The sequence below is a fragment of the Drosophila sulfurigaster genome, chromosome 3 (assembly GCF_023558435.1).
Source record: "Drosophila sulfurigaster albostrigata strain 15112-1811.04 chromosome 3, ASM2355843v2, whole genome shotgun sequence".
Lineage (NCBI taxonomy): Eukaryota > Metazoa > Arthropoda > Insecta > Diptera > Drosophilidae > Drosophila > Drosophila sulfurigaster.
Genome location: NC_084883.1, coordinates 22,212,867 through 22,227,247, shown reverse-complemented (window position 1 = coordinate 22,227,247; position 14,381 = coordinate 22,212,867). Strand labels below are relative to the sequence as shown.

Genomic DNA, 14,381 nt, shown 5'->3' with positions numbered 1-14,381 from the left:
TGGGTTTCTTAATCGATTTCTTGAGCTACGCTCCCGCTACGTAGCTGCAATTAGAGCGGAGACTCTCGCTCTCGCTCTCTCTCTAACTCTATCTCTGCCACTCTTGATCTGTCGCTGCAACGCAATAGGAGGTCGGAGTTGTGAGCTCGATGTCTCGACCTCGCATTAGGCTGTTGCACGCCTGCAAAACATGCTGCTCCCGCTGTGCTGTGCATCCATTGAAAAATACTCACACGGTGTCTGCTGCCAGGCAGCCACTCAACATATTGATTGAAAATTGATCTATTAAAGAACCTGGAAGTGCTACAATGATAATCCGCATACAAAACAATGAAAAAAACATACGCACATTGCCCAAACAATGGCAATACACAAAAACGTTTCGAGTGGGGCGTGGCAACTGCTGCATTCTAATCCAAAAATCCATTGCCACAATGTTTAATGCATGAAATACGGTTTTTGTCGCAGTGCAAATGCACAAAATGTGCAAAATCCACGCCTCATGCTGCATGCAACAGCATTATCGTGTTGTATTTAATGTTTCGCACAGCATGTGGCATCCACATTGGGACAGAGCGCTGCTGCTCACTTCAATATGATTGACAGCCGGTGGACGAACGAATGCGAATGCGATTATGATTACGATACACACACAAAACATTCACACACACTCTCACTCAGCTTACTGTTAGTTGTTATTGCATTTTTAATGATATCACGTAGTTTTAATGCGTTATTTCTGCTATTATCATAACTTTCTTCTCTTTTCTTCTTTCATTTTTTCATACTCGTATTTTGCATTTTGCGTAATGCACAAAAGTTTTTTGGCCACAAACATGGCAAACGTTGCTTCCGGTTCGCCATTAATGTTAACTCACATTCATATAATGCAAAACTGTCTCTCTGCATGTGTGTGTGTGTATGTGTGTGTGTTTTGTGCAATGCTCATTACCATTTGCACAAACTTTTGCGGTAATTGTGTGTGTGTTTGTGTGCGATATCAAATGGTTTTTGCGGATGTTGCCATCGATAGTCAATGCGGTCGACACAAAAGTAAAGTGTTAAATTGTCCACTCAAAAGAGCGGGAATTCTCAATGTTTGGCGACAACAAAAGTTTGCACAAAAAAAAACTATAATTTTTGAAAGAGGAAATGTGTTTTTTATAATAATAAATTCAACTTACATTTTTGGTATTCATACTTAAGCATTTCCATAAACAATTTAATATTATGTATTGATTCAATTTAATTAAATTAACCTCTTTTTTAAATATTATGATTGTTACATAGTCCACAACATTAAAAATATTTTTGAAACTGTTATTTTAAAGAAACTAATCTAATCTATATTTTAAAGCTGAAGCCGGATGACAACCCCAATGCTTGGTCAGAAATTGTGCCAGCGCCTTTATAATTATAGTATTTTATAATTACGCATTCATTCATATATAGAAAAATTAAACTTATTTTTTATTATCCATAAGTCTCTCTATACATATGTTGTGCTTTAATTCTATGTTTCAGCTTAAATTCAATTTAAGAAAAATGTCTCATATCAGAAAAGATATTTTTTTTTTACAAATTCTCTAAAACCGATGATAAAGTAACTTCAAATTTAATTTATTTGCATTGCTCCAATTTTAAATAATTTCTAACAATTCTCTAATTTCTATCATTTGAGGATCAAATCAATAAATTGTATAATGAGGAACAGCTGTTAAAATAAAGAATAGTGCAATTCATTTTACTCAATTCCATATTAAAATTGTAATTTATGAATAACACAACATACAAAATATTTTTTAAAACCATTCTTTTAAATGTAAATGGTCTAATCTATTTTAAGCAATTTAAATGAAAACAAAACCGATTAAATTCAGGCTATTATTAAAAGTTTTGTTACAATTTTATAAATGCAATAATTTCCAGAATAAATCAATAAATTTTCTAGATTAAGTACAGCATTTATAAATACTTAACATAGTACTTACACAATATTGTTGTGCGAGTAATTAACTGAAATTCCAAAATTTTCCCCATATCTGTGGAATCTCCCTCAATTACAATGGGGCAGCATGCTAATATAGAAGTTATTGTATGATTTTAGGGTTGTGCTCAGCGTGTGATACGAGTGCGAGTGTGTGGCAAGAGCAGGGGGCACCCTCAAACCCCGTGTTGCACGCTGATTTGTCAACATTGGGCCATTGTGTGCGACCTTAAGTTCAAGTTGTTTGCATGAGCCACATCTTGATTAGCCCAAACACTTTCCCGAATGAATGTGAATGTCGTCAGCTCAACTCGATAAGTTGGATGTCGCTGATGTTGCCATTGTTGTTGTTGTTGGCCCTCTAATCGAATTGTTTCAGCGCCGTCCGCAAATCGAGTCAATTTAATTGACCTCTAGAGGTCAAGTTTTATTTTATTGTTGCTGCTGTTCTTGTTGTTCTAGCTGTTGCTGCTGTCTGTCTGCTTGTTGCTCTTGTTGTGAGCAGCAGCAGCATTTCAATCGCCACAGACGCAGCCACAGATACAGATACACAGTTACGGATACAGTTGAAGATACAGAAAGAGAGATAAAGAGACAGAGAGAGATACATCGACTGAAAGTCGCTGCTCCTAAGCAGTTGTCCCCATTGCCAGTCGGCGTATCTTCTGTCAAACAGTGTGGGAGCCAGAGCCCGAGCCGGAGCCGAACCCGAGGCCCCAAAGTGAAGCAGTAGCTCAAGCTCAAGCTGAAGCCGGGAGACAACCCCGATGCTTGGTCAGAATTTTCGCCAGCGCCTTAGTTTTTAATGGATTTAATTGAATTTGGCTTGTTGCGTTTATTTGTCTTAATTGTCTGCGAAATAATCATAAATCAGTTTTGTGTATGAGTCGCCGTCGCCGACGACAATTCACAGGCACTGTGCCGAGTGTGTGAGAGTGTGTGTCTGTGTGTGTGTATTGCGGGTGTAGAAGCACCAGCACTTGGCTCAATCAATTTATGACATATCTCTCAAATGCTGGGCACTGTTTTAAACTGGCAGTCTCCACTCCGCTCATCCAATCCATCTATTCATTCAACCAGCCAAGCATCCGTCCATCCGCATGACGCGGCATTTTTTCTTGTTTTTCTCTCTCGCTTTTTTATTTTGGACTGAGCTTTGGCCTGGGAACGGCACCAAAAACGACAACGGGAACTTGCTTCACTTGACCGCGCCACATTGTGTAGCAGCTTCGACTTTCAGCTTCAGCTTCAGCTTGAGCCGCAGCCTCAGCATTGGGCATTGTTTTGCCTGTCAACCCTCTTGATGAAGCTGATGCTGAGACGGAGGCTGTGCTGTGCTGCGCTTGTTGTTGGCTTCCCTTTGTCTAAGGCACCCACACGCCTCAATCGGAATCGTAATCGCAATGCTGGTCGCTGACTCTGTGGATTTAGTTAATTTAGCATTAAACGTATAGAAATTTATGGGTGAGGAGACAACAGGTTGACTCTCTGATTGCAGATGCTTCTGTTGTTTGCGGTTCATATCAAAGAGTCAGCAGCAGGCTGCAGTTGCCCGATCGTGTTGACAACTAAATAACACGTTAATGTGTTTATTGCGTATGCTGCTGCGTTGTCCCCAGAGTGTTGTGCTGTTGCAAGTTGCGAGTTGCGAGTTGCCGTTTTCTGCACTTGCGTTGCGGCCAATGGGCCATTGCATAAGGTGTAGCAGAAACAACCTGTGTTAGGTGTCGCGTTGAACACATTTGCTCAGCTTGCCTGATCCAATCCCATCCGATCCGAGCTCACACAACTTTCGCATTAAACATGAGGCACACATTTCACATAAAACGCGTTTCACCTCGTCCAAGTTTCACGCCCGGGTCTCGCTTGGGAAAGCAGCAATCCAGCTTCGAACTTCCCTCTCTTCGGGATGCACTTGAATCGCTTGGCTTTTTGTAGCAGTTCTCTTGCACTTTAACAATTTATTTATGTATTTATGAAAACGTTACAATATTTAATCATATGCTACATTTCGCTTTTGAAAGCTCTAATGCCACTCGGATAATGCATTTCAGTGTCTGTATCTTTGTCGTTGTTCCAATATACGATAAATAAAACATTAACCAACCGATCGATCGATCGATCGATTGAAGAATGCAACTGCTTTATACTATATCTGGGATGCATACATAGGTCTTTTGTCATTACGCATGCAGCTGATCAATAAAAATGTGAGTTATTGCCTAAGGCTTTTGCGAAATAGATCTCAGCGATCTACTTTTGACTATCCGTTCGATCAACTTGAACTTTGCAGCAGGAAGTGCATACAAAATGTTTCAATTTATTGCGTTATTGCGTTTGACGCAGCTCTCGAGGGAGCTTGTCTAACGTGTTATAAGTTTTTTAATTATTGCCTCAAATGTCTGCAATAAATTAGCAGAGGCTATAGATAAAGGTATATAGTAAATACAAATAGTTTAATAAATGTGTTTTTTAACAGTGTAATTTACTTTCTGACTTTTAAAGGTATATGTAAACTTTGGAAAAAAAGCTGTACCTTTCACTCTTCATAATAAACTTCCTAACTCAATTCTGTTTTGGCCTAGAATTTTTTAAGAGCAATTCCTTCTTAATTTTATATACCATTGGGGAATGCTGCAATTCCCTTTTTTATAAAATTGGACCTAAGAACTAGCGATGTTCCTAATAACATAGGAAGTAGCAGTCGGAAATGTATGGGCTCAAAGTTTCGTCGAATATAAAACTATGAATGCCAATATATATAAATAACAAAAATAATAAAAAAAAATATTGATTTCAATATTAGACAATTTAAGCAAAAAAATTCTATATTAACGACCATTTTCAAAAAAAAAATCTTCTACATCAAGCTACGAAAAATTTCCGAATGTTCCTTAAATCAAGAATTATAAGAACGTTCTTAAATGTATAATTTCATACTTGAATCTTGAACTTTTGTCTTAAGAATAAATGTATTTAATTTTTCTTTCAGTGTATATGATGGTTATGGTTTAGCTTTTTATATATGGTACTTCTAAGCTACGCTATTTTGTTGATAGAAAGTAAACTGCTGCAGACTTCTGCTATGCTCTCTTCGCAGACACATAGCAATGTATTTGTCAACATTTTGCCAGCTGCAATTGCGAGGAGTGTTTTTTTAGAGAGCAACTTCAAACGGTTGTTTGTCACGTGCCTGTGCGGACTGCCACGCCCCCTGAACGCGTACAATGCAACGATGTTGATTAAATTAGCAGATTTGATATGAGGAACGGGTGCCGGGGGTTGAGGCGCAGTCTCTCTATGGATGTCTGAGCCGATTGCGTAGGAAGTCGACTCGAGTGTTTACTTTAATTGCCAGTTTCAAATTTCGGAGCAGGCGCAAGCGCAGCTGAATTGTGCGAACTGTGCCCTTCTTCACTCTCAGCCCCTGTGATTGATCTGAGCTCTTACACAGCTGACGCTGTTACAAATGTCACGCTTACGGGTCTGAAGTTTGCCGCCAAATGCATTTTGTTTTTGCCTGTCGGCTTGTTGGCCAGTCGAGTCAGTCAGTCGGGAGCAAATTAATTCATTTTCAACACCTATTTTGACAGTTCATAAAATACATTTGTCATAAAATCGGTCACTGACTACTGACCAGGCCGAAAGGCAACAACAAAAACTGACGACGACGACGACGACTGTCGCACTGTTGTCGTTGTTGCTGTCGGTTTAACTGCTCACTGGTGACTGGAGACTGCTGCTGTTGTTGCTGCTGTGGTTGCTGACTGGTCAGGCTAGCTGGACAGTGGCAAGTTGAAGATTTATCGGCTCTCATTGAGATGCAGCAGCCAAACAGCAAAACAAAAGGTTTGCCCCCATGCCACGTCAAATTTGTCCCTTTTGAAGATCCTGTCTGTGGCCTCGGCCTCGGCCTGCCCTTTGACGGGCCCCGAAAAAGCCCCAAAGCGAGTTGGCAAACTTGCAAAAATCTTAACAAAGTTATTTTACCAAACGGTACGACAAAAAATGTCATGTCCTTAAACATGCAGCTTCTGTTGCTTCTGTCCTCCCCCGTCTGTTCCCTCTTTGGCAAGCTGTGAGCTGCCCTTGGTCGCCCTTCCCACTCATCAGTTGACAGTAAGCCAGTCAGCGAGTCAGCCAGTCGAGGCAGTGCAATCGATATGCGTGCAGATGCTCCACTTTGATCAGGTCATCAGCGACACATCGTTCATCATTCCATGCGGACGGTGCCCAGGAATGCAGTAGCAGCCGAGGAGCGGCAGCAGCAACAACCACAGCAGCCACAACAGCAACAGCAGCAGCTTCCAGTTGCTGCAGCGGCATGACCAGTAGCCGGTAAGACAATGGCAAAGCCATGAAAGGAACGCTTTTTAAGTTTTACGCCAACAGCCAAACAGCCCCAAAGACCCAAAGTCTGATTCGAACTTGGCCAGGGACGTGGCAGCAACAACAGCCACAGCAACAGCAACAGCCACAGCAGCAGCGACTTTGACGGATGAATTTCACAAATAACTTCAACTGCAGCTCTGCTGCTTTTTTATTTTTATTTTAGTTTTTCTTTTATTTTGCTGCGTTATTTATTGTACGAGTATTTCGCTTGGCACACCAATACCAATTTGGTATGGAGCTGGACCTCGTCTTGGGCTTGGTGTCTGGCTCGAACTCAGCCTTGTTGAGTTTTGGAACGGAACGTCAGGCAGTGCGACATCCACGAACGATTCGTCGTCGTCGTCCCCGTTGTGTCTAAGTTTGGTATGCGTCATTTTTACGAGGAAATTCTTGTGTACAAAACTTTTGCAACGTCCTGCGACTGCAACTGCAACTGCAACACTGTGAACGTCACTCTTGAGGCTAATTTATGTAAACACGCTAAGTACAGCAAGTAATTTCGAACTTCAACTTCCACTTCAACTGCAACTCAAACTATCTGTATTTATAGCTGTATCTTTATCTCTAGCCTAAGGTTTCATTGACAAAGCTAATGACAAATGTGCCATTGTGGCACGAAATTGTATTAATTAAAAAAAAACTAAAACAAAGTTCAAACCGTAAACGAAGTACCGAAAGTACTCGTTGTACTCACAGTCAGAAATTCTCACATTCCTCGACTCGATTCCTTGTGGATTCGCCATGCGTCTCTGTCTCTGTCTCTGGCTGCATATTTGTTTAAATTTTAAATTGAAATCGCAAAAAGGTTGCAAATGCAAAAATCCCCTTACGACGACACATTTACTGCCTGTTGTTGTCCTCGCCTGGGATGCGGCCTTGTTTGGTCAGGCTGAGCCAAATTCTTTGATTTTGCCCAACAAATCTGTCCAGCTTTTGGCCATTGTACTCCACAAAGGCCGAGGTGTTGATTTAATGAGCAAAAAACACACACATAACACTGAAGTAGGCGACAGTTGAAGCCTGTCGGTTTCTTCTCTTTTTTTCTGTGTATCACCGACATGGACTTGAACTTGACTGAAGTGTTGTGTTGTGTTTTGTGTTGTCTCTGAATTGAGAATTTGAGTGTTGTGACAGGCGCTCAATGCACGACGGCTTAAAGGACTCCAAAAACCCAAAAATCTCGCAGCTCTTGATTGACGTTTTTATTTTTAGAGTTTTGCGAAACACTCGAAATGATCTATTTAAAAGCGCATGTGACCCCAAGCTGAGCTACTTACCCAGACTTTTACCCGCTAATTAATTAGCTGCAAATATGCTTTAAAGGCTTGCTGACTGCATGACGAGAGAGACTGTGAACGCAGCCAGGATGCGGCCTTATTGCCAGCCCCTTGAAAGCTGATAATGCGCCTCCTCCTCCACCTCCGCCATGTGGCAGCTGTTGTTGCTGTTGTCTCTCAGTGTCTGTAAGTGTAAATTGCTGAGCTGTGTGAAAATTGTGCCTTTGAGCACATAATGGAACCATTCAGCGACGTACTGTAAAAGCCTGAAAGCCTCAAGCATATCCTGTTGCATTCTTTATGATTAATGGAACAGATTTTATGCTTCCTTCCGTTGCACAGAGCACATCATACAAATGCCACTTAACTTTTTCAAGTGTAAAGTTAATGTGCGAAATGCATTAATGTGCGACGCGTGTCCTGCCCAAAATCCCGCACCCATTCTCTTCGATTTTGACTCCGTTTTTTGTAAAACGCAGCCAATGTCCGCCGCAGTCAAGTGGTTCTGAATAAATGAACGGGGCTGTGGATGTGTGAAGGAGTTGCTTTGCAGACATAAGAATATTTTTTGTTGAATTTCATTTCTTTTTATTTTGTTCCATTGATTTTTGCTTTTGTTTTCAATGTTTTGTTTATTGTTTCGTTTGATTTGATTTTGATTTTAAAATTACGACAATTACTACAACTTAAATGGGGTTTACTCGCCTGGATATCTCTTTTTCTCCGCTCTCTCTCTCTCTCTCTGTCTTTCGATTTATCAAATATGTATTACTATATATGTAAGTATTTGAGATTGGTTTATCCATTCTTTCTATTTTGTGTGTTTCGGTTTGCTTGTTCTCATTTTTGTTGTTGATGTTGTTGATTTATTTAGAAAGTAGTTGCCATTTTCTAGATTAAAACTATTTAATTAATTAAATGCTAGCACAAATTTGTTGCATATACATTTCCACGTGATTTGATGTTTTGTCATTTAATAGTTTACAATGCAAAATTAAATAACACGCACATGAAAACTAAGTTGATTTTGTAAATGAATAATTCGGAATTGAATGTTTTTTGTTTTTTTTTGTTTGTTCTCTGCTCGTTCATAAATTAAACTACAGTTAACCACACGCACTAATTACCGCTTAATTATAATTATAATTACAACTATAGCAAGCACTACATCAATATATTTTGCATATTTAGCTGCATTTATACTTCTTATACTTTTATTATTTCTCTTTATTTCAATTTATATTTATACTCTTATATTTACTTTACATTTTATGCAATTTTATTATTTGTAGATTTTTTGTATTTTCATAATATTGTTTCTTTTGTTTTAAATGTAGTTTACCTTATAGAAATAATTGTTGATTTTTACAGAAAATTTACATTACAAAATTTTAAACGCCTTTTTCACACAATTTTTTTTTATTTTTTTTTTTTTGCTTTTCCTTTGCTGTATTTTTTTTTCTCCTATTTCAAATGACATTGATAGTGGCTTTTGTTAATAATTTATAGAATGCATTGAATATTTTCATTTGAATTCATTTTTTGTTTAGCTGAATATATTAAATTATATTGCACATAAAATGATGATAAATCCAGTTTTCTATTTATCGTTGTTGCGGTTGCGATTGTTGTTATTGTTCCGAGTGCAGTTGAGACATCATAAGAAATATATGCAAAATGTTGTTCCATTGAGATCTGATTTTAACTGATTTCATTTATTACTTTTTCATCTACTATACAGAAAAGTAGCGTTAAATAATCTAAAACAAAAAAAATCGTATTTATACTCGTTTAAAGGCTTAAGATCAACAGCTGATTTCATTGTTTGTCCTGGTTATTTGTTTTTGTTTTTGTTCTTGTCATTTATATTTCATTTTTTGTAATTATTATATTTTCTTTTTTATTGTTTAATGCAATTCACTAAGCTTTACACAAATAATAAACAAACAAAAAAAGTGAAGGACACATTTAAAATAATATTGAGGAATGTATAAATGTATTGTTTATATGTGTGTTTGTGTGTGTTTGTATATTCTGTCTTTCTGTTAAGTTGATATATTGTTTAATATTATTATTCGTATATTATATGTGTATTTGTTATTAGCACTAACTTTAAAACGACTCATTCACATTTTAAAATTTAATTACATGTTTGTTTGTTTGTTTAAATATACAAAATGTTTTACGGCCTTAATAACTGCATTCATATTATTTACTATTTTACAATGTTTTTATAGTACGCTCATCAATCATGCCATACAATTGATCTCAATCATCAATCAACGCTCAATTATTGGCTAACATATATGCTGTCTGTGTAGGTGTAGGTGTGTGTGTTTTTTGTGTGTGTATTTGTGTGTGTAGCATTCACTGCCCCGATGCGGCCCCATCACCATCGCCCACATAAACCGCACCATTGTGAGGATGTTGGTGGTGGTGGTGGTGGAGATGATGATGATGTTGTTGTAGTTGTTGCTGGTGTTGCAGATGATTCTCGTGCAGATTCAGTTCGGCACAGGGCCTTGCCTCGTAGGATTGGGATTGCATGGACTGTGCCCACACAGCGGACGGCGGGGGCAGCGTATTAGGGTGCTGTTAAACCGCCGGCCACACGCTGCAAGAGAAGAACAAAAAGAGTTGAAGCAAGAGGTCAGTTATGGAAGAGGTGACATTTTGTACTACATACTATACTTTATACTACATACTATATATACTCTATGTATACTTACGTTAGTAATGATGGATTCGTCTCGGGCTGATACCAATATTGCGGCACATAACCGCCCATTTGTGGTGGCGGATTGTGGTGATGCGTTTGCGGATGCGGCGCCGCTGGATGAGGTGGCTGTGGTGTCATTTGCGGTGGTGGCTTATGATCAATCCAATGCGGTTTCTGATCCCATGGCGCTTGCGTTGGCGGACTAAGACCCGTGGGTGGGAATTCTTTAATTGAAAGAAAGAGAAAGAAATGCAAAGGTATAAATAAAAGATGCAAAAATTTATATATGAAAACTGTAAATGTGTGAGATATTTGGAGATGTTTTACTTACCGGGTGATAACTCAGACACAGGCGTACTTGATGGCGTTGGACTATGTCCGGGAGGTAGATAATGTGAGGGTGAACCGCTATTCGAGCCACCGCCGTTATTACCGCCTGTAAAGTATATAAAATAAGAATATATTTTCAAATTAATAACAGCCAATTAAAATCCAACAACAGCTGAAGAAGAGTGCTGAAGAGAGTAAGAAGTAAACTTACCGCTGTGCATTTGATTAGGACTATGCTGACCAGGATTGGGTCCACCGCCGCCCAGTGGCATGCCGCTGTTGGTGCCCGGGCCCTGAGCTGCTTTCATCATCTTTTTGTACTTGGAACGACGATTCTGGAACCAGATTTTCACCTGCAAAGAGTAATTAAAGGATATGAGTTTAATAAACAGTGTTTACAATTTGCATTCAAGCCATGCGAGAGCCTTTGTCTGTGTATTTGTGTTTGTGTGTATCAATTATGGCGCAATTAGTTGCTGTTTACAACTCAGCATGAGTCTCAAGTTTTGTGTTGTGAATTACCGTAAAGAGAAATTAAGCTGTCTGGCTATAAAAAGAGCAGCAAGCAACCTGGTTTTAATTAAGTAATCGCCATGCTTCTTTGGCAGCCACTGAGATGTCGATATTGAGACTGTGAATGCGAATACGAATGCGAATGCGGCGTTATCAAAAGCGATTAACATTCAATGAGAATCGATTTACTATCGAGTCGTACTTTGTTATTGACTAACGATAGTTATATGCACTATGTGTGTGTGTTGACGCCGCGACGTTGCGACGGCTTTTCAAACCGCTTTTCACATGAAATTAAAAGTGAACGCTCATGAAAAGCAGCTGGCAGATAAATGCATCCAACACTTGGAAAAAAAGCACAGAAACAGAAACACATTTTGGCAGCGTGTGACACTTGCGAAAATGTCTTCATATATGTTTGCTGAGTCGCTTTTGCTATATCCACATAAGTGCAGTATAATTTCTGTGACTTGGGGTTTCGTCATCATGTCGAATTTGCAAGCCAAAAACACTTGAACGCGGCAGCAAATGAGCCAAAAATGTATCTCACAGATACTTTCAATTTTCATTTTCAAATCGCAGCGAGTTGAGACGTTTTTGTTTTGGTTTTTTTGTTGTTGTGTAGAACTAATTGTGCGCTGAGCTGTGCGCACTTCACTTTTGAAAGCCAACGGCAGCAGCAGCAGCAGCCGCAGCTCAATCTCTGGCTGCCGTTGTTGAAGTGTATGTATAAATATAGAAACAACAGCAAACGCGCGTATCTAATGCTATTTATGCGCGCTTTTAACTGTATCTACAGCTTGCAATCTTTCACATAGACACATGACGTACACACACTTACCTAGAGATGTGTTGAATATATATCCATATATCTATACCTATAACCGACTTGTTCAAGGTCGTTCTTCGCGGTTGGTTGGATTTTTGTAGCATGCGCTCAGATTTTTTTTCGCCCCTCTGCTCGTTTTTTTTGTTGTTGCCCATTTTTTATGTTGCTCGTTTTTTTTTCTGCTGGCGTTTGCTAACAAATTTCACTGGCTTCGTTTTATGGGCGACATAAACAATTTGACAGTGTCTGCCGAGCTTTTGGCTTGGCGTCTGCGCCTGCTTTTGATTTTTATGTGCATTCCGCACACACTGTGCGCTGCGGCAGTTGATTCAATTAAGCGATAACTACCGGTATTGACTATGGACAGACATGTGCGCTAATCGCTGAGATCGACTGAGACCGATTGCCGGCGGATCACCGGATCGCCCAAAATACCGGATAGTTGGACCGAGAGACAGACGGACGAATTTGCCGGCTCGGCGTGTCGTCAGATCGTTGACATTGACGACGGACGGTAGCCAAAAACACAAAATGTATTTTCATTTTCAATTCGATTGAATGTTCAATCAAGCGGCACACGACATTGAAATGGGGAGCAGGGGCGCAGCGCTTGAATTGAGCTACTTTTTGTTGAGTATTGCAACAGCACTTAAGCATCGCTTAGATACATTAGTTAATTCTCGCCTTGATCTAAGACTAAGAAACCATTTAAATCGGAATAGATTTTTCTGTAGTTTCTGTAATTTTTGTTTTAATTTTATTTATTTTTGATGTTATGTTGCTGCTGCCACAGTTTGTCGGCAGTTACGCAAGAGAAACCATGCGCAAAATATGCGCTCAATGATAAAATATTGTCGAGCTCTCTGCCAACAAAAGCTATTTATTTTACAAATCTGACACGAGCAGCTAAGTATAATAAAAATATGTATTATATTATATATTCTCTTCGTTATGCAGCTGCAGCGTAATAAATTAATAATATATAAAATAGTCTAGAATAATTACTCACATAATTTTTATGTTAAATTCTTAATGCCAAGCTATTAAATTATCATTCTTGTATTTATATAGCGCCTAATGAAGTGCAATAAATTATAACATTTATTTTTAATGCGCTTTGCATACATTTTACATTTATTTCTCTTCAATTAAATTGTGTGTCAAATACAGTTGTCGATGCTAATGGTCAGCAGCCTTTCAATTGTCGGATTTGCATTTAAAATATGCTTTGACAGGTTTGTTTTTGAAATTAAAATACGATAAATTACATAAGATCAAACGCGAAATATGCAATTTGTCAAATGTTGAATTCCCCCTTGACAAAATAAAACAAGCAAGAAAGTTAAAGTCGAGTGGGCGCGACGTTGAGATACCCGAATTACAATTTCAAAAAGAGCAAGACAACTTTCAATAGAGAAGAGTGGTTTTATTCTTAAAATATACCAATTTAATATACTGGCATATACTAAAATATATCGAGTGATATATTTGGTATATCGATATAGTATTACATTTAAAATATACCAAAAAGTACAATAAAAGAATAAACCAGATTGAAGATATTTACTTTATGTCGTCAGAGATGATTCGTTCTGCCTTTCGCTGGAGGCGCAAAGTTATAATACCCTTCTACTCTATGAGTAGCTGGTATAAAAAGAGAAATATGTGTGTTTTGCATTTTTACTTGAAGAACACTTTTAAAACAAATAAAGTCTAGATCAAGTTGTTCCCCCACTCGAATTGCTAAAAATATTTATGCAAAGCGCAAAAAAGTAAAAACCACGCACGATAGTAAAAGTGTGGCTGTATCAGCAGACAGACTGTCAGAGATACAGACAGACGGAGAGACAGTAAGACAGACAGTTAGTCAGACAGTCTGTCAAATGTCAATCAGCCTTATGTCATGGCAATGGCACTCGGACTTCGTCTACATCTGCAGCTCCCAATGGTTTTGTGGCACTCGCACATCAATTTGTACCACTTTCATATGGACAAATATGGCAAACAACGTTGAATAAAAAAAAAAAGTAAAAAAAAACAGAGAGTAAAAAAAGAGTAAACGAGAAATTAGCATGTCACTGTGTCACTTGAGCCAGCAGCAGCAGCAGCCGAGAGATCTGTCTTTTTGGCCAGACTGTGGCTGCCGTCGTTTTGTCTTTGGCATTATCCTTTTAACCCACTTTAGCTGTTGCAGTCATATGGCAACACTTCTGGCTTGATCACTTCCGCAATATGCCACTTGGCATATAATTTATGCGAGGCAAACAGCCGCAATTGATGAGGCAGCCAACAACAGCGAAACTGCCTACGGCCAACAGATGCGCCACGACAACG

At 38.8% G+C, this 14,381-nt stretch overlaps 1 protein-coding gene across 1 annotated transcript in view; it reads right to left on the bottom strand.

The window, feature by feature from the left end:
• Nucleotides 1-8,669: 8,669 nt before the first annotated feature.
• LOC133841889 (homeotic protein distal-less) overlaps nucleotides 8,670-14,381 on the bottom strand; it is a 28,738-nt gene continuing 23,026 nt past the window's right edge. Inside the window, exons 4-7 of the mRNA XM_062274730.1 lie at nucleotides 10,917-11,058; nucleotides 10,707-10,811; nucleotides 10,386-10,599; nucleotides 8,670-10,270 (exon numbers count right to left, since the gene is read on the bottom strand). Of these exons, the coding sequence (XP_062130714.1) occupies nucleotides 10,252-10,270; nucleotides 10,386-10,599; nucleotides 10,707-10,811; nucleotides 10,917-11,058 (480 nt within the window). The 3' untranslated portion in view covers nucleotides 8,670-10,251. The remainder of the gene's footprint in view (nucleotides 10,271-10,385; nucleotides 10,600-10,706; nucleotides 10,812-10,916; nucleotides 11,059-14,381) is intronic.